Below are 26,807 nucleotides of genomic sequence, written 5' to 3'. Positions count from 1 at the left end.
GGATTTAGCAAGAGATTCCCTGGAAAAGTAAAAGCTTTCAGATTTACAAACTTGGCATTTATCCAGTAGCATTAACATTCCTCGTACCCTAAGTCTCCTGTGATAGGCCACTATTATTGGAATGTTTATTATTTATGTATGTATCTAAGTAAACTATATCATATGCTACGTTTAATACTGTACATTTAACAGCAACCCTGTGCACAGGATAAAGCGGTATAGATAATGAGTGAGTGAGTTTTAAACTGCGAGGGGGGGGGGTCTGCATTATTATTATTATTATTATTATTATTATTATTATTATTATTGCAACTTATAGCCTATAAGAACGCATGATAACACAGGTGTCACTAACTCTTGGATGTTCCAAATTCATCTTGATCCTTGAATTTAACTCAAGAAGTGACATCTTATGAAGATTCTGGTGCAGTCATGTGACAATCTGTGAATTTGTGAAAATCTTACATCATTTTCAAAATTGTGGTGTGCCTGGGAAGAGCATTTAAGAGAAGTAGATCTTTTTTTAAAAAAGCTTGTTTTTTTTGTTGTTGTTGCTGAAAGTTTGTTTCATCTTGTTTAACAATTCTTATGATTTAATAATATCTTATTCATATTTAATCTGTTCTGGATACATTTCTTAAACAAAGTGATATAAAACAAATTAAAGGAATATTACTGTGACATATGCCATATAGGGCTTTTAACCCTTAAATTGTCAGGGAAAATGCTATGTGATGTCTTTGATGTGTTCCATTTGACAATATGAATTTGTCAGTGTTTATATCCCTCATAATGTCCTTAATGGGAAAATGAGTCTGGTCTCTTACGGGTTAAATTATATAATTTGTGCTTAACTTAAAACCCAAGCAGCACAGATCTGTCCTGGAAACACAGCATAGGACACTTACAAACAAACTCCATGCACTTAAAGATGGGAATCGAACCCGGACCCTGGTGGTGCACAGCGACAGTGCTAACCACTAAGCCAGTGTACTGCGAGCATAGAGCAATGACCCTTATTTTTGGGATTCTTTGGATGTGTCAGGTAGAATGAAAGTTATCATTATTTTATAATGTGTAAATTTTACCAATACGGAATATGGAAATGACGTCACAAAAATGTAGAATGAGCATACTCTTCTTCTTTCTTTTTCATCTTCTTCCTCTTATTATTATTATTTTGGTCATAGAAGCAACCGAAAAAACAACCATGAAAACATGTGATCATTGTTCTTTTTCTTTGGTTATGTGACCCATTTTTTTCTTTCATTTTTTGCTAAGTCATGTTTGTACAGTCGTTAAAATCATACTGCATACTGCTTTTTTATATATATAAAAAACAGCGAGGTTTATAGGTAAACCAGGTATGCCGGTTTCTTCCCACAGTCCAAAGACATGAAGGTAGGCCAATTGGCAATTCCAAAATGTCCAATAACAAAAAAAAATAGTGTGTGAGTGAGTGTGTGCTTGTGGATTGGCACCCCCTCCAAGGTGTACACCGACTCATGCCCCAAGTCCCCTGGGATAGGCTCCAGCACCCCCCCCCCCTCCCTCCCTACCTAAGTGATACAAAGAATGATATAGAGGGATAAATGTTTAAGTGAGTGTATTATTTCAGGTGCTAAATGTTTCAACTCTGAAATCTTACCTTTATTTTGCTACTAGCAGTTTAAAAAACAACAACAACAACAACAACAACAACATGGTATTGGTGCTAAAAAGTGTGTCACCTGGGTGAAAGAGTGAATTTTCAGATAAGATCATATAACACCATTTTTCATACTTCTTATCTTGTGATCTATGCTTCGTCTTTTGCAAAAAGGCATACACATTTATATTTTTATCAGATAAGAAGAAACACATTGGCTAAATACAATTTCATGCCTGTTTATGTAATGTCTGTAACCTTTTTAAATTCAAATCTTTCAGTGATCTTTAAAAAATGTCATCCAGATGAGACTTCACATGAAAAGACATAAACCTTTTTTTGCTTTTCATGCTTTTCCCCCAAAAAACAGTTTAAACTTTATTTTTTACAGTCATATGCTTCAAGAGGCTTAGACAAATTTTAGTATCAATACTCATAAATAAATATGAATAATTTCCTTTTTTAATTAGCCTATTATTGTTTGAAGCGAGACAGTATAACACAAAAAAAAATTGCATTTATTATTATTATTTTTTTTTAGAGCACATATAAAACTTCCCTCCAATCTTGAAATTTTTAGGGAAGCAAGATTGGTCATTCCTACAGTATATTGCATAAACTTTAGAAGTAGCTTGTATTATAAGTATGACATAAGAAAAGATAAATAAATTAAATCAGCATCAGTACTGTGTTTAAAAAAATGGAATGTCTTTGATCTCACGTGTGTGATATTCAGTCATCGTTTCCATATGCTCTCTCTCTCTCTCTCTCTCTCCCTCATACAGTATATATATAAGGCTCAGCGACAGGAGGTGGAGGATCAGACCTGCTCAGGGTACCAGAAGACTCAGCAGTGTGTCTCGTGCCTCCCGGTGCTGTTTGTTGCTGAGTCTGGTTTTCGCGCGCGCGTGTCGTTACTCATATTTCGTAATAAAAGCTCGAAGTTAAAAAGAAAGAATTTTCCTCTTCACGGACACTCGGTGCGTTTTTAAACACAGCCGCAGAGACATCTTCATCATCATCATCATCATCATGGAGCTGTCCACTGCTGCTGAAGCTGAATTCCCCGACCTTTACTCAGTCATCCCCTACAATGTCACTTTCCCGGACGATGTGTCTGCCTTCGTCCCGGACGGACAAAACCAGACTGAGACCAGTCCCTCGAAGGGAACCGCGGGGATCGTGATAGCTGTGTCCATCACGGCTCTCTACTCGGTGATCTGCGTGGTGGGACTCCTCGGGAACATCCTGGTGATGTACGGGGTGGTCAGGTAAGAGCTCGAGCGCTGTGAGCGAACCAGAGCGACGAGACTCGCGGTCAGAGTCGGTGGGAAATTAGACTTCGGCTCTCTTTCTTATTAAAGGAAAAAAAAAAAAATAATAATAATAATAAAAAAAAACCCTGCGCATCAAAGTTTTAACATGTTACGGATCCCATCAGTTAAAGTCCAAGTGATGTTTGGTTTGGGATGATAGGACCTGTCATGCCATCAGGGTATTAAACACACACAACCTGGGGATTAAATAAATGTAAAAAAAAAAAAAAAAAATGTAAATAAATAAATAAATAAGGACAATCTATATGTTTTCATTTATTTATGTATTTATTTATTTATTTATTTATTTGTTTGTTTGTTTAATAATAATGCAATAATAATTATAATAATAATAATAATACCAGAATGATGTACCTTAAATCATATTTTTTATGAAGAATGTAGCCTAACGTTTGATGTGTAGCTTTTTTAAATTCTTAAATCTATTGTGTATATATATTATAGTACATAAATATTTATTTATTTATTTATTTATTTATTTATATATTTATTTATTAGGTGAATTTGTGTAAAGGCTTTGGAATTGTTAAAGTCTGCATTCTTTTTTTTCTTCTTCTTCTTCTTCTTTTTATTATTATTATTATACTAATTAAGAGTCTGGAGTAATAAAATCAAACAATCATTTCAATAATACAGAAAAAAATTAAAATAAGTAGCATGGCGTTGTGCTACTTTGTCAGATTTTCTTAGGGAGAAGAGAAAAGAGGTTTCATTCACAGGATTTAGGTCTATCTGAACAATTATTTATTTATTTTAAAGTTGTGAACGTGCTGAGTGGCACCAGTGAAACGTGTTTCTACAACAGTGGCACTGTTGCGAATCAAGTTTTATTGAATAACGTCCTTACAAAAATCATTGCATTCAATGACATATAATTTACCAGGACACAAATTAAAGGAAAGACTCATTAGCATATACATTTTATTTACAGTACCATATTGTCATATTTTTATGGTCCCCCATGTGGACTTGTTCATTGTGTTTTGTTTGTCGATTTTTGCCTTTTTATTTGGTTAGTCTATGTTAATTACATTTAGGCATTTGGCAGACGCTTTTATCCAGAGCGACTTGCATTTTTATGTCATTACACATTTGAGCAGTTGAGGGTTAAGGGCCTTGCTCAAGGGCCCAACAGTGGCAACCTGGTGGTTGTGGTGTTTGAACCTGGGATCTTCTGAACCGTAGTCCAATGCCTTAATCACTGAGCTACCCCTGGCCCATAATTAAAAATGACCTATTGTATGATGATTGTTTTTTTTTTTTTTAAGATTTTATTATTTATAATGCAAACTATTGGCTTAGGGTGGTACCATGGATTAGTGGTTGGCACTGTTGCCTTAGACCTGCAAGGGCGAGTGTTTTATTGCTGCCTTGTGTCCGTGTGCAAGGAGTTTGCATCTTCGTCCCTTGCTTGATGGGTTCCCTCTCACAGCCCAGAGACGTGCAGACTAGGCTAATTAGCGTCCCCAAATTGCCTGTAGTGTGATGGATTGGGACCCTGTCCAGGGTGTACACTGCCTCGAGCCCAAAAGATACTAAGATAGGCTCCAGACCCCCCGCGGCCCAGTACATAAAAAATAAATTACTGAATGAATGAATGAATTACTGGCTTTTTTTCTTCTTAGCAAAGATGCATTATTGATTTTTCATTTACTTTCAATTGTAGTCCTTGTCATCTTTGGCCGGAACCCTGCTGGCCATGGACAGTGTGCTAACAGGCATTTAGTGGTTTTATCAACGCTAACTAGCCATATATAGTAGCATCTGATATAGTTATGTTCTTATGTAGAATTGGGAGATTTGCAGCAAGGGTTTTTTATCGCACTCAACATCCACTGTGTGGAGAAACTAAGATTTCTCTACTGTAGTATAAGACACAAAACCCAAAATGAATAAGATCCCATGGAATAAGGAACTTGATCAAAAATTTTTTTATAACAGACAAACTTAGATAAGAATGGATTTAAATAGATGTTTTGACCAATTAAATTATGAGGTCACTGTTTTATCATTCCTTATAAACGAGCACACTGTAATAATCGTGAATTGGCACAGAACTACTACTTAAGAAAATAGTGCTGTTGGTTTTGTTGTCTTGCCTTTTAATAGATACTTTAATAAATGTCGTTTGTGTGTTGCACACATTCAAAATGATTGATGTAAGGACCAAAGGAATATTTCCAAAGCATGAGTATGTCACATTACTCTAATGTAATTGAAAAGGTATGCTTCTTTGAAAATATGTTATCAAAGTAAAAATAATAATAATAAAAAACTAGTAATATAAATATGCAGAGCGTTGCATAATAGTGCATTGCATAAGGATTGAACAGTGCATTTGAACTTCAATTGGGATTATATAACATGACTCTGCACAAAATATTCCATAATAATAATAATAATAAACTGGGGGAGCAAATCACAATACGATGGGCTTTCAAGTCAAAGCAGGACTTTTGATTGTACAGAATAACAGACCACAGTTTTAAGAGTAAAAACTCTCTATATAATCCTCTGTGCTTACCCCAGTGTTTCACAAGTGCTTAAATACCATCAAGGTAGAAAGTTCTCAGTATGTCGAAACCATGATTGGACTACCTGCTTCCCATTTGAAACGCTGGCCTCCAAGGAACTCCTTTAACGACCCAAACATGTGGAAATGGTTCAGGGTGACGTCAGGAATGATAGTGTGTACAGTTCCCAAAGACAGATGCGTCTCTTTTGCAAGTTGGTGACGAGTTATCCGTCGATTTTAAAGGATCAGGCGTTGAACTTTCCAAATATTAATAGGAACTACTGCACTCACAGACATACAGCCTTCTTTAAAAACGCTTGCAGCATTCTCATCACTGTCAATCACTCATACTGTATGCCTGCATTCTAAAAGATTTCTCCACATCTCTTGGTTTGACTTAAACACTCCTTGCTGTGGTGAAGTTATTTACAAATAGAAATATGTAAACATTGTTACTGAATAATTAGTCACTTTGAAGTTGTGAAATATGTATCTAAAGTATTTTTGATGCAATTAGTTGTTATAATAAGAAAAAATACAATTAATTGAATGCAGTGAACCTCTATCACATGAAATCAAAACATGTTCTTGACAACATTTGGGAAATGAATCAATCAGTCCTTGGCTGTAACAAAAAAATAAATTCTTTGATCATCCTTCAGAGCAGCATTAAATCCATTATTGGGAAATTGAAAGAAGATGGCAAAGCCTTGACTTGAATCAGCCATCCGCTAAAAATCACTGGCTGGGTATGGAATTTACAATTCAATCCATTTAGTTTCTTAGTCAGCTGAGCTTCCAGTTGCTCATGAATCACCGATTTTAATTTATGCCTCATCTCTGTTTATATTGCACTCCAAAATTGTTGGTCATTACATAAGTCCATCTCTTGCTGTGTGTTAAGTGGACTTCCAAGTTACAGAGTTGGCCAGCAGCAGGGCTCAGTGTTGTTGAATGAGCACCAGCCTCTTGAATTAGGAGATCCCTACTGAGCAAGAAATGGAGAGAAATGGAGTGTTGGTGGAAATGAAGCCACCCCTCGGTGGAACATCATGCTGGGCAGGAGCTTGTTACTCTTATTTTCGGTTCTTGATTATAAGATAAAATGCTGTGCAGAATCGACGTTGCACAACTAACAGGATTATCAGTAATTTAATAAAAAAAAGATTGATAGACTGTGGAAAATAATAGGTAATCAAGCGTAAGTAAATATTTGCCCAATTATAAAATTAAATGAGTGATCGAGCAATTAGGAAACAATAAATAGAAAACTTCTCTTATTAAATTTCTCTATACCCACAACATGGTCTGTATGATGAGCGATCCATTTGCACCGCCTTCTTTTAAAAATCCCCTTTGGTCTTCAGCTTTTTGGTGGTTTGTCTTTAATGCTGATCTTTAGACCTCTTCATGCATCTGTGCACATCGCTCCTTTCAATGGCGCCATCTCCATAAACGATCTGTAGCACAGTGGGAGAGCATCAACTGCGACAAAGTGGATTTTCAAAGAGGATTCGAGAGCTGTGGTCAATGTTGGCACCAACACATGGATGGTGATGAAGACAATGCTGAGTAGTACCTTTGTACAGAAGAAGAGTTACTAGTGATAATAATACATTTTATTTATAATGCACTTTATATTTGAAGCAAATCTGCTAAAAGTGCTACAAATTATTTTAACCCAAAAGCTCTGATGAAAATATACGTTTTAAGACCAGATTTAAAATCAATCATCAACAGGCTGTGGCATCCTCAGAGACTCTGGCTGCGCATTTCATAGTCTAGGTGCTGCTGAGCAAAAAGCCGGGTCTCCCATAGTATGAATCTTGGTTTCTGTGGTTTAAGAAGATGAATTGAGACAGAGCGGAGGTTGCGTGTAGATGCATGTGAAGTAATAAGTTCTTTGAGATAGGGAGGGGCCATCCCCATAAATGCACTGGTGGGTAAGTGTTGAGAGTTATTCTACCAACAGGCGCAATTTGAATGACCTAGGACATTTACTATAATAAAAACTTTATGCCCACTTATGCATTACTTTTGGTGCAGCCCTCATTTTAAATTAAATAAATAAATCAATAAATCCATCCATCCATCCATCCAACCAGGAGTCTCGTAGAGTCCAATTGTGGCTACCATTGTATTTACCACAATTTTACAACCGGGGTAGGTCCTCCAGACAAAATCCATATACTAGGGGCAATTTGGGAACGCCAATCAGCCTTTTAGACTGCTGGAGGAAACCGGAGTACACAGTAGAAACCCACCAAGAACGGGGAGAACATGCAACCTCCATGCACACAGACGCCATAATGGGAATCAAACCCGGACCCTGGATGTACAAGTCAACAGTGCTAAACACTAAGCCACATTGCCACCTAACTAAATAATTAATACAATTCAGAAAGCAAGCTGAAAATCTATGTTTTTTTAGGTTTGCTTTAAATATATGATCTGACAACGCATTCTAAACTCGCCTTTATTGGACGTTTAAACAGCAGAGCGATGTGATCATTATCGTCTGTTCAAACGAGAGAATTGAGCAATCAAACCAGAAATGGGCTCCAATCAATCACTGATCTCATTAGCTGACCCGAATCTATATTCTCTCTTTGCATTTAACACAAAGGACAACGTCGCCCTATTTATTAAGCAATATATCAGCAGACTGATTGAACTTTCCTCTTTGTGGGGTGCCTTCACATACACACACTCTTTCTCTTTACTTTAATTAGCATGCTAAGTGGGTATTAATTCCTTACACTGTTTGTTTTAGCCTAAGCAGCGCTCCTGCTTTTAAAGGTCATGGATACGCCGTTCACTCTGCTGACTTCTGCGTGCTTTGATAATGAACCGAGAAGTGCAGCATGGTAATAACTCAGTCGTTAATATCAGGCATGCCCAAATTTACCAGGAGATGTCACTGTCTCCGGCATGCGGCAACATCAGTATCCCATGGTTACTGCTGATTATTGTCACCTGTGTATAATTAGCTGTCATTTGTCATATTATGTTCCATACGGCTTTGCCATCTCACAGCTCATGGGTAATTTTATGAAGTGTAACTTCCCATGTTCCTTTATGGTCTCCGGTTTCCGCTGGTATTTGGACTGATTGTGCTAAATTGCCACAAGTTTTCCGAAGTGTATGTGTTTACTTCCCTGCAACGGATTGTTTTCTTCCAGTCTTGTACCCAATGTTCTTGGGCAAGGATGAATCACCAGAACCGGGCCGTTAATTAAGACGAATTACTTACTTGAAAAATGAATTAATTTAATTACACAATGGAATACATGACTCTACTTAAGTTTGGACATTCATCCACCGTATTGTTATGACATTACCCTTCAGTGAGCGCCTGCTTATCCTCTGCAGAATGACACTAACCACCAATCATGTACTAGCGTCCTGTTCAATACGTCTCCTAGATGAGAGAACCTTTTCAGGGGCATCATAATTTAATACAAAGGGAATATAAACTGTACATATATTTCAATCTTTGTGTTTACAATATTATAATATTTGGCTCGCCCTAAACTGCTGTATTGGGGGAAAAAAGTCGAAGTTAAGTCTACAGTTAATTTCCAGGTCCCAGGTTCAATTCCTGTGTCCTCCAATGTTCTCCCACCATTCAAAGATTAGGCTGTAGTGTGTGAACGTTGACTGGAGATCCTACCATGGTCGTACAAATGGGAATGAATGCAATGGTCACCGTTGTGCTCCACAGTCCCTGGTTGGACTACAGAGCTTCCTAGATGGACAGATGGAATGAATAGACAAGAAAGGCTTTCAGCTATTTACTGTACCATAAGCTTGTGAGGTCACACCCTACACCAGCAAAGCTATGTTATGTTGCTGGTGCCTTAACCCTGGCCCATAACATTTAACTGCTCAGCTCAGCTCGGATCAGCCAAATACATCAATATCAATACGATTTATATAAGGGCAGGCCATTCCAGTTAGTCAGAAAGCACTGAATCATTTTTACAACAGCATGGGTGTTAACATCTGACGGTAATGTTGGCTGTAATTCAAATAATCAGCTTAAATGAATGTGCTTGTTCTAGTATGTTATTGTTTCTATAACTCATTCAGAGAACTTACAGCACTCGCAGATGATGCTCATAATAAACAGAAACAGAAATGTATTATTTATATGGAGAAAAATCTTTATACTATATAAGTAGATGTTTATTTAATGACTATGGATGTTAGCAGGCATCACGGTGGAGTAGTGTTTAGCACCTTGGGGGTCTGTGTGCATGGAGTTTGTACTGTATGTTCTCCCAGTGCTTGGTGGGTTTCCATGGGGTACTCCAGTTTTCTACCATAGTCCAAAAACATGCAGATTAGGCTAACTGGCGTCCCCAAATTGCCCGTAGTGTGTGAACGTGTATGTGAATGTTGACCAGAGCTACCAATGGTATACAGTATGGAAATATATGATAATGGGAATAAATACAATGGTATGCACCATTGGACTAGTTGGATTGCAGAGGATCCTACTGTAGATGGATGGATGGATGGATGGATGGTGTTCCTTAATAAATTAAAAACACAAACATTGACAGAACATTATACTATCAGGGTAATAAAACATTTCAAGATAGATGTTATACTGTACTGTGGGAAAACAATCTATTTCAGGTTGTAAGTTGTAGTTAATTTGCTTGCACATAAAACAACCCACTTTGACAAGACTGTTGGCACAGTCCAATACTGCTGCAGGTCAAGAACATAAATTTGTCTAATGTGTGTTGGAGTAAGCACATGTTACCCATGACCCTTCCATACATGTGGCTGTTGTGCATTTGTGGGGGATCAGCTGTTTCGAAGGGAAAAACAAATTGTACAGTATAAATTGATTTTAAAAAATAACGTAAAATGTGACTTTTAAGGCAAACGTTGCAGATCAAACTGTGGCTAAACAGTAAATACGTAAATATAAAAACATCCCTGAAAAAAAAAAAAAAACATAACCATTGAAGAGCATCTTCATTGTGAACATGTTTATTATTTATTGGATTTGGCCGATTATAAGCTCTGTCATAATCAGGTTACCAAAACAACAAATACTGTAGCAATTTGGCCCTTTGGTTAAAGTCACTCATACTGTATCCTGACGCTTGCGCCATTTTTTCCCTGCTTCCAACACATCAAGTGTTCACTACAAAATCTTCACCTGTTGCCTACTCCATCCACTTCCAGGTGCCAAAGTGCCAAAGAAAGTGTAACTATAGCTACTGTGGGAATGCGCTTGTGATGGCTAGACGACTGGATCAGAGCAGGTTCTGATCAAGAGATTCAGGTCTATTTGGATGCAGTGGTCAGGACATACAGTACGGCGTAAATCGGGGACAGGGTGATGGATGAACATTGATGCGCTTGATGAGCAAAGGCTGGCCTGGGTAGTCTGATGCAACTGTAGCTCAAATTAATGTAAAGGTTAATGCTGGGTGACCTACTTGATGTATACAGTACATTTAGTCACTTCAGGCAAGCAAGAGTCTTCAATAATACCCCAACAATTGAGTTAGCTTGTTCTATATGTACATATTTAATTTTGTTGTATATTATGAAAAATAAACCAATATTATTTAATGTCATGTATCTACAGTACATATACTGTATACTTTAAACAATTTCACTTTTCCAATAAAGTCATATGCTTTTAGGGACTATAACGTTTTACAGCTTTAAATAATCCACAGCTGTTGCTGTTCACATTCATTGGACATGACAGTCCGTGTGGGGGTTTGTTGCGAGGTGGGTTTAAGATGGTCTTTTGTCTAATATTTTATCTGTGGACATGAACAAAAGTGTTTATACTAAGAGTTATTAAATAAATAAGGCTTAATGTGACATAGACAGCGCATACCAAAGTGACAGATTAGATTTAAGATGCACTCTGTTTCAGTAATAGGAACTACAAGAATGATTGAAATACTTTGGAAGAAGTGATGAAGCTATAGGCATACAGTACATTCCATTAGAGGGTTTTGTTAGTTTGATTGAGTCACGTGAAGAGTGGTAGTTGGGAAGATTTTTCATTTAATGACTTAAAACATGGTCTACTGTCAGACCCACGAAAAATTATCTAAGGAAGGAAAACCGGTGAACTGGCGACTGGGTCATGGGTGGCCAAGGCTTGCTGGGAGTGAACACTGGCCCGTGTAGTCCAAACTCATAGAAGCGCCAGTTTGGATCAAATTGATGAAACGTTTAATGGTGGTTGGGATAGAAAGGTGTCAAAGGTGTTGTGTTAAAATCTGCATGTTATATTCCTAATAATTATTCTTCCTTATGATGACTTGGTAAAAAAAAATTTACTAATTAATTATTAACTCTATTTATTTATTTTTTCACCAACTAGATGCTTTTACAGATAAGAGATTATCTTACAGGCTCCACAGTTGTTTGAGCTCTTTCAGGAGAGGATTTTCCATCAACTTGTCATTTCATTTATTTATATATTTATTTATTTATTTTCCTGAAAATTAAGAGCCCTTCGATTAATTACTGAGCTGAAGCTGAACACGTATTTACATTTAGCAGACGCTCTTATCCAGAGAAACTTACATTTTAATCTCATTATACATCTAAGCAGTTGAGGGTTAAGGGCCTTGCTTAAGGGCCCAACAGTGGCAACCTGGTGGTTGTGGGGTTTGAACCTGGGATCTTCTAAACCGTAGTCCAATGCCCCTACCCCTGGCCCTGGCACATATCCATCCAGAAAATTAGACAGAATAAATATCTATCGCTTTGTGAGAACAAAATCTGTCAGAGTGAGCCGAATGAAAACATGTTCCTGCTTGTTGGTATGAGCACAAAAAAAAAGTTAAATGAAAATGTACAATACAGTCAGCTATAGAAATGTTGGTACTCTTGACAAGGAAGGGAAAAGAAATGTAAAAAAAAATATGTCTCATTTCGGAATCTCAGAATAAATCTCAGTATTTTTTTTTTTTTTTTTTTAAAGCCTCAAATGCAACCGATGAAAACGTTCGTTTCGAGATCCTGGTTCATGTCGACGTGACTGTATCACACATTTTTCAGGCGCACTTCCATGCTGCAAATCTTCCAGTCTACCACATCCTAAAGGTGTTTTATTCGATTCAGATCCAGTTACTGAAGGGACATTGAACTCATTGTCATGCAGCTTGAGACCAGTTTTTCTTTGAGACATGGTGCATTATTTATATATATATATATACAGCATTATACCATTTTATATATATATATATATATATATATATATATATATATATATATATATATATATATATATACATTGTATGGTGATGGAAATGCTCTTAATTACTCTTAATAAACATAGATCAGACTTCTACTATTGATTTCCCTACACTGCAAGAAAAATGCATCAAAACACATTAATAATCTCCTTAGTTGTTTGCATTTCTTAATTCAATAATTTGACCCTTCTGAAATTGTGACTGCTTGTTTGGCCTTTATTATATTGGGCATTGTTACATTGAGTTTTATACAGCATGAACATAAGTAAATTGATCTGACTGCCGTACTGTACATTTAAAATAATCTTATTTAATTACGTCTAAAATTTCTGCCAAGTACTGTCCCTTCTATTATTATCAGAAAGGGTAAGGCATGTCAGAAGAAACTCTTTCATCAGGTACAAATCTAAGCAGCTGACGTTTGCTACATCCTCCTTTAACAATCAATGTGACTTTAATACCGAACCAAACCTACAGTATTCCCCATTGTCAACTATAATTAAGGACATGTGATATGACATGTAATGTGTGGTGTGGCTGTTTATCATGTGCCGGGATGATTAATGCACAAGAGTGTTTTTCCTCCAATGCATGCTTAGGGATCGGCGATGATGATGATGATGATGAGGGGTCTTTTTTATTCCCAGAGGATATAGGAGCCTTATAAGTATTCAACGCCACATAATGTTGTTTTGACATGGTCATCTCGGTCGCATGACTTAAATCGAATTAAAAACCCTGTGGGCTGACCTGAAGAGGAAAGTGAACACGAGGAGGAGCTGAAGGCTCTGGGGAGATTCTGTATCGACAAGTGGTCTCAGATTGCATGCTCAGTTTTCCTCTGAGTGTGTCATTAAACGTTATAGTAGAAAACCCGAAGCTGATACATTAACAAATGTAGGTTGGAGATAAGGAAAAAACGAATAAATAGAGTGGCAATAATTAAAATAAGGATTCTGTTCTTGTAGTGCATTCACTTGGTAACATTTTCTCTTATAATTCAGTGAGGAATTAAGCTAATTACCAACATAAATTTCTTTTATTTTAATAATTGTTATTAAGCATATTATTATAAGGTTGACAATAACTCTTCAGCTTGCTGTAATCATCTGCCTGAGCGAAATACACATGGTTCCATTTAAGTATCCGTACAACATAAGGTCGTTCCAATTAATACGCACGTTCTCTCCCTTAAGAGAATTGTGTTGACATAAAAGGTGATTGTGGTCTTGAATAATTTAAGAAAATTAAGCGTCTCCTTATTGACTATTGCGTCAAAGTGCGGGTTATTATCATATCCAAGAGGATTATTTGTCAAGCTACGAATTAGTTTGCGTAGGCCATTATTTGATCGTTTGTTTTAAAGGAATACGTATAACAATGGATATAATGTCATAGCTCATACAGCTTCGGAGGGGTGACAAATTAATGGAACGCTGGTATGGCTTTGGTCTATTACTGCCCATAGGAACGGGTCTCTGCGAATCAATACAAACCACGAGCCACTGCAAATCAATCAAATTATTCTGACTGATGAGTTTCCTTTGACTTCTAACCTGATGAGGGTGGTCTGTAATTCAGCGGGAATTCGAGACCACTGAATGGTTTAATGAGTGGGAAAATAATCTAAAGCGCACTTAACCCGTCATAACTCATCATCAACATCATCAAAACACCAAAGGAAGGACGATCTTTAGGAAGAGCAGTGTTCATTCCTTTAAAACAGTTAAAATGTATATAAATGTATAATCTGGGTTAGATTGAAGCTGTTTGGACGAAAAGATCAAAACACAAAAGATCAAACAAAGACTAAATCAACCATTGGTTCCGTTTTAAGCTTGAAGCTAAAGTGACCTGAAGAGTGTGTCCAGTCCAGCGGGGGTTTTACGATTTGCACCGAGCAGTGCTGGCAAGCTAGTGTAATTGAATCGAGTTTATGTTAATCTAGAACAAGATTGATTAGAGGAAGGAAAAAAAAACCCTCCACACCTCAAACCTATTTGCTCGGTGTCAAGTGTGTAGGCGAACTACTCCGGCATTCGAGTAAAAAAATATTGATTGGTTTTGGATTAACTGCTGTGTTAGCAAAAGTACAGACTGTAAAGCGCAGATTTATTCCTTTCCTATGGAAATTTTGAAATGCAAGTAGGAGTCGGAGGCAGTTCACCCCAATCTCATTTCAAATCCACCTCTTTTGGATACAAAGCATGCAGCAGTTGGATTATCCTTCCATGCAAACGGATACTGTACAGTATAGATCTAGATGGTTCTGACTATACCGTGTTTAGCCTTAACATTAACACATTAACATTCATTTTAAATAATATACCAGTAAACTGGGGCTAGATCATGTGCACCCAAAGCTCACCCATGGGAACCAAATGCCAAACCAGCCCGTCCCCACAGAAAAGTTAATGCAGCACAAAACAAAACCAATGCTGGCCATGACAAAAAGGCACCAGAACACCCAGTGCATCACACAAAAGTCATGCACATCCGCAGCAGGCAAAGAAACTAAGGTTGCCAACCCGGGCATAATGTTTTGCATTGTAACAAGAGATCAAATTGTACATGCAACTGTTCGGTTGGTCTGCATCGCATCAAGGCTAACTGAAGTCGAACAGACACGTCAGTCAAATAATAAATGTGGACTCAATGTACAGTAATTGCACCTTCATTAAGGATGGTGCGGTAGTGGTACACTGAAATGCGGCCACGATCCAATCACAGGCCTGAGCCATTTTTGGGGTTGAGATTGTAATTAGAGAAGGACAGAAGGCTTGAAAGCACCTTTTTTTTTTACGAGGCATTACCATCTCTTTCTCTCTCACACACACATCAGACATGATGACCCAGGATGTATTTGTTTTGTCTGCCTGTAACTTATTTATACAGGTTTGTCAGCGTGACTCGCAGCAAGCTCGAGATTGTTCTCTGCTCTGACGCACCAGTGCTAATTTGTTTGCTCATTTTCTTTCTATTTTAATCCTTGAAAGCATTAGCCTACATTTTTCACTAGTCAAAAACAAAATTTTTATGGTTGATCTTTCCCTGTATCACTTTTTGCACTTGAATATGCACGCGTAGTAAACAAAGCCTGGATCTGAATCCTGGGTCGTGCAGACGCGAAGCGCCAGCGATACCTGCTGCGCCGTACTTCCAGACAGAATCGTTTACGGAATTGACAAAGAGACGAAGCAAACGCAAACACACTGATCTGCATCATTTCCCTGTTGACATGGGCAAATGATCTCTTAACGATGTTGCATGCAGCTTGTTGGCTAATTAGGAAGATGTTGGCACAGTGCCTTTTTTAAATTGTGTGCTCTTTTTAGCCACCATCCAATACAACGTGAGAGCTATTGGTTAAGTGGGGAACACACAATCGACTGCAGAGTACTGGAATGTTAATGTTGAGACAGAAGTCTTTCCCAATTAGCAAAAGAGCAACTGATGACATCCTTGAGGGGCAATTTGTTGCATCGATGCTGGATAGATGTTTTCATGCTATTAGGGCAGTTTGGGCAAATTGGGTTTTAAGTTTCAACAGCCACAGAAACTCCCATCTTTGTTTTTGTTGTGTTTTTTTTTTTTTTCCTGTGTGTAGTTTGGCAGTTTGTTAAAGGTCCCCTATTCTACTATTTCTTTAACAAGCTTGACCAGGTATCACAGGTTTTTTTTTTTTTTTTTTTACCAGGTTATTTGTTAGTACATTGTACACTGGAAAGTAAGAAATGTGAATTCTGCATAAAACATTGCCCTTTAAAGGATCCTATTCGTGGTGAATTTTATATACTGTGGGGTCCAAAAGATCCCTGCAACCACATATACTGTATACTGTATATACATGTATATATATTTTTTTGGACCCAAAATGCTTTGGACCCAAAATGTCAAAAATGGGCCATATTTGGTACAGTGGTATGTTGGTCTACGAATGATGGCCTTAAGAATGATTTCCACCTTAATTACTAAAATTTTGCAAGGAATTTGCCTCGACAAACAAAGCATTTTCGGCATACAAGCAAATAAACCAAGCCAAACCTTTTTCTTGTTTTTATTTCTTGCTTATTTTTGCATTTTGTGCAAGATTTAGTAAAGACATAGCACCATGAGTCCTACGAATGTTAGCAAGGACGGTAGCAAGAAGAAAAAGGAGCCACTTTCAGTTTTGTTTTTAATGCAGCCAGCGCCAAGAGGAATTATAAATTCCTTAAAGGTTAAGTGAGTTTTAATGTCTATTTGCTTTATATTTTACTTCATTCTTTTTAAATGTTTTGAATGTTTTTATATGCAAAAATATGATTATGGTATTGTAAAATTGGTAATATTGGTAATATTTTTAAGTGTCTGGAACGGATTATCGGCATTTACATTATTTTCTATGGGAAAATGTGTTACTTACCTCCGGATTGGATTAAATTCTTACTGTATGCTGATGTACCACTGTATTATTATTTGATGTATTTTATGGAAAAAAAGATAAATGTACCAAAACAACAAAATAACACAATATGATTGATTTTACTGTATTTGAATATTACCACAGTAATGGCAGATTAAGAACTATCAAACTGCATGTTTTACACCACTGTGACAAAATGTACTCTGCTTTGTGTTCCACTGAATAAATTAGTTAATGAATAAAAAAAAACGGAGGAGCTACAGTAGGTCCATGAGATGGCGTGCTCTAAAAAAAGGAAATAATCATGAATATGCAGTTCTGCAGGGCAAATGATCCCATCAGCAGTTGGCAAATGTTTGTGAAGCATATTAAACCCAAGAAAAGTGCAGGGATGAGCTCTATCAGTAACTGAACAGCAAGTCTACTTTACATGTTGTGAAAAAAAAGAGAGTGCGACCCTAAAAATGATATGTTACTGTTTGCTGGAACCACACGTCCAGTGTGTTCATGGATGGATTATTAGAATCAGTTAGAATGGGGATGATTGATGAGTTCGAGCTATAGGTCCGGCTTAGACATGGGGAGGGGTTTGTCAATAGGACAATCTGTATATGAGAAGACTAATGGAGAGCTGTGGACAGTGTAGTGATCACGCGGAGCTTCCTGCTGTGCACTTAAATAAGATGTGAAAAGGAAAATTGCTACACAGAATAACATCTGGAGCAAATTCTAATAATCGGGGTAATTCGAGCTAATGTTGGTTGAACAGCACATAAAAATAAATAAATAAATAAAATAAATACTTTGGAGAAAAAAAAAAACGAATGTGTGGCTGGACAAACAGAACACAATAGGAATAATGATAGAATAGGTTTGTTTAATCCTGGATCAATGGATCAGCTTATACATATCTTCAAGGTTAAATCGGTGGATGTACTGTACATCTTGCGATATATTCACTTCATTTGCTATAATCGGCATGCATAGTGGATAATTATTAAAAATAAAAATCTCTACACACACCACTGTCTAAAAATACATCCTATCAGAAATTTAGCCTTGTAGCTCACCTTAGGTATGAAGAAAACACCGTGTCAGTTCAGAACGACTTAGAACAGATTATAAAGCAGACCATGTGTTGTTTAAAATGGTAACGTTATCAGATGTGTTTTCTTGCTGAAAGCGACTGGTTTTGAATATTGGTTTTGGCAGGTAGCTGCTCTCTCCTCATTACTGCGGACTGTACAGACAAATTGTAACACAAATTGTATAATAGGTAAATGTCCTAGTTAAAAGTATAATATAGTTAAATATCCTAGCGCTGTTACTATCTATGATCACCACTCATGGAATGCCTCGTCCAATCAGATTTCCCGCTCATAATTAACTTTTGTATATTTTTATATACAGTGGTGTGAGAAAGTTTTCCCTTTTTTATTAAAGTGTGACAAACATCTCTGAGTGGCGGAGTGCTATTATCCTCGTGAAGTCCTATCGTCCTATCATCTGGAGATCGCTGGTTCGATTCCCGGGTGATGCTGTAACCTCTCACAGGTAGAGAGAGCTGATTGGCCGAGCTCTCTCAGAGGGGAGGTACTTCGTGCTCCCACATTAATCACGGCTCTACAGCCAATCAGAGGCGTCTGTGAGCTCGCGCACGCGGAAGTAGCGGATAGCGCTGAGTGAGGGAGCAGATCGAAAAGATGCGGTTGGCTGGCGCCTAGTGACGGGGAGGAATTGGACACGACTAGATTGGGGAGAAAATTGGAAAAAAAAATCCCTAAAAAATAATAATAATTAAAAAAAGAAAAAATGTGACAAACATGCAAAAAAAAAGAGAAATAGGTAAGGGGGCAAACACTTTTTTCACACCAAAATGTTATATATAAAAATACATATATTTTAAGTTATATAATGGTTTTCATATATTTCATATATAACTTACAATTATATTGTATATACATGTTATAAGCATAACCATAAACTTAATTTTGATATAATAACCATAAAAGTTTGCCTTAAAGCGAAAACATATTTTGATATAGCAAACACAACATATGATTATAAAAACTACAACATTATATTTGATTTATTAAACACATGTACAGTATGTTATTGTTTCTGTCTTGAAACCAGCACAAAATGTAATTATAGTAACCACAGATTTTAACGTAACACAGCTATTTATTGTGATATAATAACCATAAAATGTTTGTTCTGAATCAAACCCAAAATATACTGTCAAGCTGTAGTAATCATAAAATGTGAGGAACCATAAAAGAGCTACTGTGGCATAATTTGCTGAAGAAAAAAGAAAGTATTTCTGGCTATAATAGGAAGGTGTCCGAATCCACAGTGCATTGGAGCTTGCTGTGTACAGACCGGCGTAGCCACATATTAATCAGTGTCCATGCTGACCCATGTGCACTCCGGAAAGCTTTACAATGGGCATCAGACCCGAACCATGGAGTGATGGATGAAGGTGGCTTTGTTTGATGGACGTTTTTATTTACATCATGTGGATGGCTGGGCGTGTGTCCCTCACTTTCCCGGGCAACAGATGGCTCCAGGATACAGTATGCATGGTGGGAGGCAAGTCAGAAAGGACAGTGTCATGCTCTGGGCAATGTTCTGGTAAAAACCTTGGGTCCTGGCATTCATGCTGTTGTTAGTTTGACAAGTAACTCAAACCAAAATTGAATCAGACCAAGCATGACGGAGGACTTTTTCAGCCTGATAAAGCTCCCTTAGGAATTGTTAGATCAACATGACAAAGAGTTCAAGGTGTTTACTTGGCCTCCAAAGTCCCCAGATCTCAATCTGATTGAGCGTGTAGACCTGGACTAACATGTATGATCCATGCAGTCTGTGCACCATCTTGCAGCACTTTAAGGATCTGCTGCTAACAACTTGGTACCAGATACCAGAGCCCACCTTCAGAGGTCTAGTGCAGGCCAGGGTGCCTTAATGGTTCAAGATGGGTGGATCTTGATGGGTTTTATGGTTTTTTAGTCTACTTTAAAAAATTAAAAAAGGTAAAAATTGTGGGTAAAATTTGTTGTCAGAGGAGATCTACTGTATGTGAGGAGTAGGATTAATATTAGGAGTAAATCATAAGCATGAAGCATGACTGTGGCTTCACTTTATATCAATCAACAATATATTATGAACCAATTGAACAAAAAAGAGGCAAACAAAGTCATAGTGTTATATTTTATCTTATAAATAATAATAAGAAGAAGAAGGAGATCTAAGGCAGATATTAGTATGAAATGTATTAAAGTAATAATCTACGTTTAATAAGTTAAAATTTTTATAGTAGGCTAAAATCTAACCAATATGATGTCACTTAATCCAATGACGTCCGGTCGCAGTTTCTCCATAATTACCCTGGGTTTTGTTCAGAATAAAACCTGTTTAAGTTTGACATTTAATTATTCTCTGTCCAAGACACAAGCCCCACTTCACCCAAGTACGGCCCTTTCACCAGCAAAAGAAAGAAAGGGCAGCATAAAGAGCAAATCTGGTTTCAACCAGAAGTGTCAGGATAAAAACATGGACCTCCGGAAAATGGCCGTCTCCCGCATGCAGTGTGTGCAGTAATGGCTTTGTGTACAATGCATTAATTAAAATCTATTAAGTCCAAGACTCTTTTTTTCCATACAGTTACAATCAAGATGCTATGTGTTTCATGTTTTGAGACACTACTGATCCATCGAACATTGCAGACATAAAAGTGAATGCATGTGATCATCTTTAAGTGGTGGATATTCTAACGTGCTTCCATTTAAGTTGTCCTTAAATCTACAAATCCTACAAGCATAGCATGACAGAAGCCTTGGAAAGGCATTTCAAATCGAGTTGCTATGGTTCACGTCGGTTCACATATATAGAAAAAAAGCTTCCTGGAAATGACATGTATTGGCAGCTTTCAACATAATGGGCAAAATGATTTTATAAAATGCACATAGAGTTCACAGGGTTCATATTTTACCATCTAACAGTTGCACACATATAAACCTTGCACATGCAGCAGTTAGTTTCAGTCCACTAAGGTTAATTTTTTTTTTAGCAGAAAAAGAAAGAGTTGAAACAAGAATGACAACTAGATGGTAACATGCAGACATTGTGTAGTGAATGTGTAAAAGTTAGTACCCCCTTTTTTATTTTCTTTTGTGAAAAAACATAATAAAAATCATATTGTTTTAACAGGTCTTAGTATAAGGCAAATACAACCTCATATATACAGTGGAACCTCGGATTACGAGCTTAATTCGTTCCGGAAGCGGGCTCGTATTCCGCGCGCACGTGTGTGTATTCACCCACCAGGAGAGACGATTACCTACAATTCCGCTGCAAGAGAGAGAAAAACCGTTGGCTCACTTGTGATGACGTGACATCCGGTGTTAAAACAAGAAGCGCATGCGTGAAACATGATACTCGGTGCTCGTAAACTAAGACAATGCTCGGTTTTCAAGTAAAAAATGATAAAAAAATTGTTGCTTGTCTTGCGGAACACTCGTAAACCGTGTTACTCGTAATCCGAGGTTCCACTGTATATATAATTTTTTTATAATATTATTTTTTTTCTCTCTGTCACTAAAAAAGGAAAAAACTGTGGGCGAGACTAAGTCCCCTTACTACTTCCACACGATTTCAGAGGGTAAGTTCAAGCAAGGTGCTCAGCAGGTGTGGAGACCTCTGTAAAGCAGACATTTTGGCAGTTTCAAGTGTGTATTAACAAATTACCATGAGGGAAAGGCCTATAGTAAGCAATGGTCTTAGAGAAACAATTGTTTCTGGAAAAGTTTAATGATCTACAATAAGTGAATTCTCCTTTTATTATTATTATTATTATAATTATGTTTATTATTATATAAAAGCCTCCCGAGGAGTGGATGTCCCAGAACATTCAACCCATGGTCAGATCATGCAATGCTCAAAGAAATGCAACCCTAAAAAAACAACGCAAGAGTTACATGTCAGACCCTACAGAACAGATGAGCCCAAAGTGGAGATGTTTGGCCTTAATGTCCAGCACATTTTTGGGCAAAAAACAAACAGAATTTCAGTAGAAAAACTGTCAAGCACGGCGGTGGAGGGGAGATAATTTCGGCATCTTATAGTCGACCATGAACTCCTCGGGATACCAGAGTACTCTAGAATCAAATGTGAGACCATTCATCTGACAACTTAGGCTTGGTCAAAATTAGATCACGAAAGAGGACAATAATTCAAAGCACATTAGTAAATCTATCAGAATGACCTGCGGAATAAAAGAATCAAGGTTTTGGAACGATCTAGTCAAAGTCCAAACCTCAACCCAATTTAAATGCTTAAGAGAGTGGTGCCTCAAGGAACTGAAAAAGAATTGGATGAAATTTATCTACAAAGATGTGAGAGACTCATAAAATCATACAGGAAACAATTAGTTCAAGTTAAAGCTGCTAAAGGTGGATCTACTGTACATACTATTAAACCATGGGGGTACTTAGTATTGTCTCTATTTTACATGATTTAAATCCTTTACAATGTTCATTACTATTGCTAGATGTTAGAAAAAGGCACAGGATTTATCAAGCAGTATATTAATAATAAAGAAACTTTATTTAAAAAATCATATTTTTATATTAATAATTTTAAATTCAGGGCATTTATGATTATTTTATCATTTATAAATGCATTTTATTTAAAAAATATATCACAATATCTCAATGCATTGTTTAATCATATTTTTTCTAATTAATTGTAAGTCAGCTTTCTTTAATATTATTCTTTACATATACAGTATGTTTCATGTTTTGTTTCCTTCCGAATGATGAAATACTGTATGCGTATTCTTGTTTTACCAGTGAATCCAGAAAAAAATATATAAAACAAATCTTATGCACTGACACTCTACCTTAAAAACCTGATGTCTTCAAGGAATTTTTAATTTATGTGGTCAAATAAATGTAAACTCTGGCCACTCGTGGCTGTCGGAAGCTTTCAAGACCGTAATAAAGTCAGTGCATTGAGTTATCTGCAGTACAGCTAATAAAACAGACTATGGAGAAAGTCTAATAAAAAAAAAAAAAAGAAGTAGTCTGGTGACAAATAGTTATATTGTTTTTCTGTAAGAGATGGTTTGATTGAAATGCCAGAAAGAAGGATTTCTTTGTCCTGAAATGGAAAGAGTAAATGTAAAGCACTTGCACGGCTGTAGGTTACAGATATCTCTCTTTTTCCTGCTTTAATCCAAAGAGAGAATGAATTCTTTACACATTCACCTCCTTTCAAGATCATCCTAGCAAATAGTGACGATATACACATCTATTCAAATTTAACCAGAAGTGGGCGTGTCCTAAACCAGATACAGTTAAGATATATCTCTTATAGCTTTAAATGTTATTATTAGTGTCCAAATACAGTGCAGACCAAAGCATTCCCAGTCCTAGACATGTTTGCCCATAAACTATTCAGGAGAGTGTAACCCTGGAAAATTACATGATACAAGATGTATAGTATGTAAGCAATAAGGCCACTAGATCTTCAACTAATTCTAGAGAAGCAGAGCAGGGGTCAAATATTGCAGAAAGGTTTCACAAAACCCAAAAGTCCATTTGGTATGCTGCCTTGTTTCGCTAGTCTACAGCTGGATTTATAATTACCAATGGATTACTTTAAAATGGTGCCACCTATAGCCAATTAGTTTGCATTAAACTTTTGTTTAAAAAATTAAATGTTTGTGGATGTACAGTATGTTTGGACTTTGCATTGGACTACGGTTCGGAAGATCCCAGGTTCAAACCCCACAACCACCAAGTTGCCACTGTTGGGCCCTTGAGCAAGGCCCTTAACCCTCAACTGCTCAGATGTATAATGAGATAAAAATGTAAGTCACTCTGGATAAGAGCGTCTGCCAAATGCCCAAATGTATGTTGATCTATGGTCTTCTAATTTCCAAAAGTGGGGGGTGCTACTAGCAAGGAGTGCTTGGAGATTATGGATTGCTGCTTGTGGCTACATTCTTGCTGTTTGTTTAAAAATCAGTCTATGATACCAGTTTTGAGGGTTAATGGGCTTGATTAAGGGCCCAACAGTGGGAACAGGATTTGGCACCTTGCACCTTCCAATCAGTAGTTCAATGCTCTAACCACTGAGCAACCCATGCTCGTGAATTAATTTGGTTCTAGTTGCTAAATTCAGACCCTAACCAAGCAGTTACTAAGGTCTTTAACTGTAGCACAAGTTTCATATCAACGCTGATTCATGCCTACATGAAATAAAAATAATCTCCCACTTAAGCCTTCACCAGATGCCCTGTGAAACTTTCCAATGAGCCTCCCATTCACATCCATATTTGTTCCCCTTTAAGAACACATTTGTTTAATCCAAATAAGGCATTACATTCCTGGTACTGACAAACCTTTCCATAGAATGTTTTTTTTTCTCACGGTAAACCCATTACACAAACCCAGACACATTGCTGGAATGTAATGTTATGATTGCTAATGGAGTTACTCTGCTTATATGCTTCTCCACATATATTTTTCTTTCCACAGATATACCAAGATGAAAACTGCCACAAATATCTACATTTTCAACCTGGCTCTGGCTGATGCTTTGGCCACCAGTACACTTCCCTTCCAGAGTGCTAAATACCTAATGAACACCTGGCCTTTTGGAGAGCCCCTGTGCAAGCTTGTCATAGCCATTGACTACTACAACATGTTTACTAGCATCTTCACCCTGACCATGATGAGTGTCGACCGTTACATTGCTGTGTGCCACCCGGTCAGGGCACTCGAGTTCCGGACACCCGCCAAGGCCAAATTGATCAACGTGTGTGTTTGGATTCTCTCATCTGCCATTGGAGTACCCATAATGGTCATGGCAGTTACTAAGGTGACGGACCAAGGTGAACAGCTTTCAAATAAATTACTTATAACAAATTGCTATATAGCTTAAAGCAGTGGTGTTACATTTTCTCTAGAAAAGACTGATGTGTGTGGGCAGGTTTCCATTCCAAGCCACATGGTTGGAATCAAACCCTGTACACACATACACACTGGCACCTTTTTTGGAGAAGATTTGGCATCTGTCAAAACCTAAGCATAAACAATAACGTTCTAACCCAGGTGAATTTTCATTCTGTTTCCTAACAGGAAAAACAGTCTGCACTTTGAAGTTTCCTGATCCTGATTGGTACTGGGACACAGTCACAAAAATCTGTGTCTTCATCTTCGCCTTTGTGGTGCCAGTCCTCGTGATCACTATCTGCTACGGGTTGATGATCCTTCGCCTGCGCAGTGTCCGGCTGCTCTCAGGTTCCAAAGAGAAGGACAGGAACATGCGTCGCATCACTCGCATGGTGCTAGTGGTGGTGGCGGCTTTTATCATCTGCTGGACGCCCATTCACATCTTCATCATTATCAAAACTCTGGTGGAGATCGATCAGAGGAATCCCTTCGTCATCGCCAGCTGGCACCTGTGCATTGCCCTTGGTTACACCAACAGCAGTCTCAACCCCATCCTTTACGCCTTCCTAGATGAGAATTTCAAGAGGTGCTTCAGGGAGTTCTGCTTACCATTCCGCACCAGGATGGAACAAAACAGCATTTCCAGAGCAAGGAACCCCAACCGGGAACCAGCCTCGGTTTGTGCTCCGTCCCAGGCAGGAAGGACGCCAGTATGACTAGGCCTGGAACGGATCCCACCAGGATCCAGGTCACGAGTTCAACAAGATCTGCAGTCGGAGGTCACCCAGATTTCCACCACTGAATTCTAGAACTGACCAAGTGCCAAGTTATTCACATAGGAAGAATAGTATACCAGAGTAACACCAATTCCTAGCTAACTTTTTTAGGTACAGCATTGCAAGAGGCATGAATTACAGTAAGAAGACTGTCCAGTGTATCCTCACATGTCAGAAGATATGAGGTGATATGAGGCTTTGATCGGTTGAAGACTATTAATGATTTTTGTTGTTGGACAAAACCGCAGTCGATTTTGACTTCACCCACCTTCACATGGTTGAAAAGAAAACCTGCATCCACAGCAGCCCTCTGTCGATAAGACTGGACTCGCCTAATCTAAATGAACACTTCCAAGCAACTACAATGTCAACTGAGGACATTTTACAATATCAGTTGACAAAATGGAAAATTGTTATAACTTTTGTTTTTTAACCTTTGAAAGAATTGGTATCAGTTTTTCAACATTCAGGAATGCCTTACTCGGTCGAACAAATTTAAACCACCCAAAAAGTGTATAAAGTAACATTCATTTAAGTAGCGTATTCAAGTAGTGCAGTGTGCTTATGTACAATAGGATTAAAAGGAACTTTTGTCATGTATATAGTGTATAGCATATTATATGTTACATTTATTTAAAAAATCTGCTTATATTTTAGCTGCGTAAAGAGTAACAATCAAATCATTGATAATTTGCTTTAGTGCTTCGGTACTCCAAGGAGTAGATACAATTCTCTGTTTGCTTCTACAGAAATAATGATATAATACTAATAATTTGTAGTTAAAATATCTCTTTTTTTGTTCTTGAGTGTTTTCTGTGGCCCTGTTCATTAAAAATTGTCAATGATCATGAAATAACAGTGTGGATTTTGCTCCAGCAGATTTTGCTGTTTTTCCAGTTGACCCCAACTCACATT

General features: G+C 37.4%; 1 protein-coding gene across 1 annotated transcript; it reads left to right on the top strand.

The window, feature by feature from the left end:
* Nucleotides 1–2,494: 2,494 nt before the first annotated feature.
* On the top strand, nucleotides 2,495–26,807 carry oprd1a (opioid receptor, delta 1a). Its single transcript, XM_053489643.1, has 3 exons — nucleotides 2,495–2,919; nucleotides 24,700–25,055; nucleotides 25,303–26,807. Exons 1-3 carry the CDS (start codon nucleotides 2,681–2,683, stop codon nucleotides 25,830–25,832), a joined length of 1,125 nt encoding a protein of 374 aa, XP_053345618.1. The 5' UTR covers nucleotides 2,495–2,680; the 3' UTR covers nucleotides 25,833–26,807.

The sequence above is a fragment of the Clarias gariepinus genome, chromosome 28, assembly GCF_024256425.1.
Source record: "Clarias gariepinus isolate MV-2021 ecotype Netherlands chromosome 28, CGAR_prim_01v2, whole genome shotgun sequence".
NCBI lineage: Eukaryota > Metazoa > Chordata > Actinopteri > Siluriformes > Clariidae > Clarias > Clarias gariepinus.
Note: the sequence above shows the minus strand (reverse complement) of the source record. Positions and strands in the feature narration are given on the sequence as shown.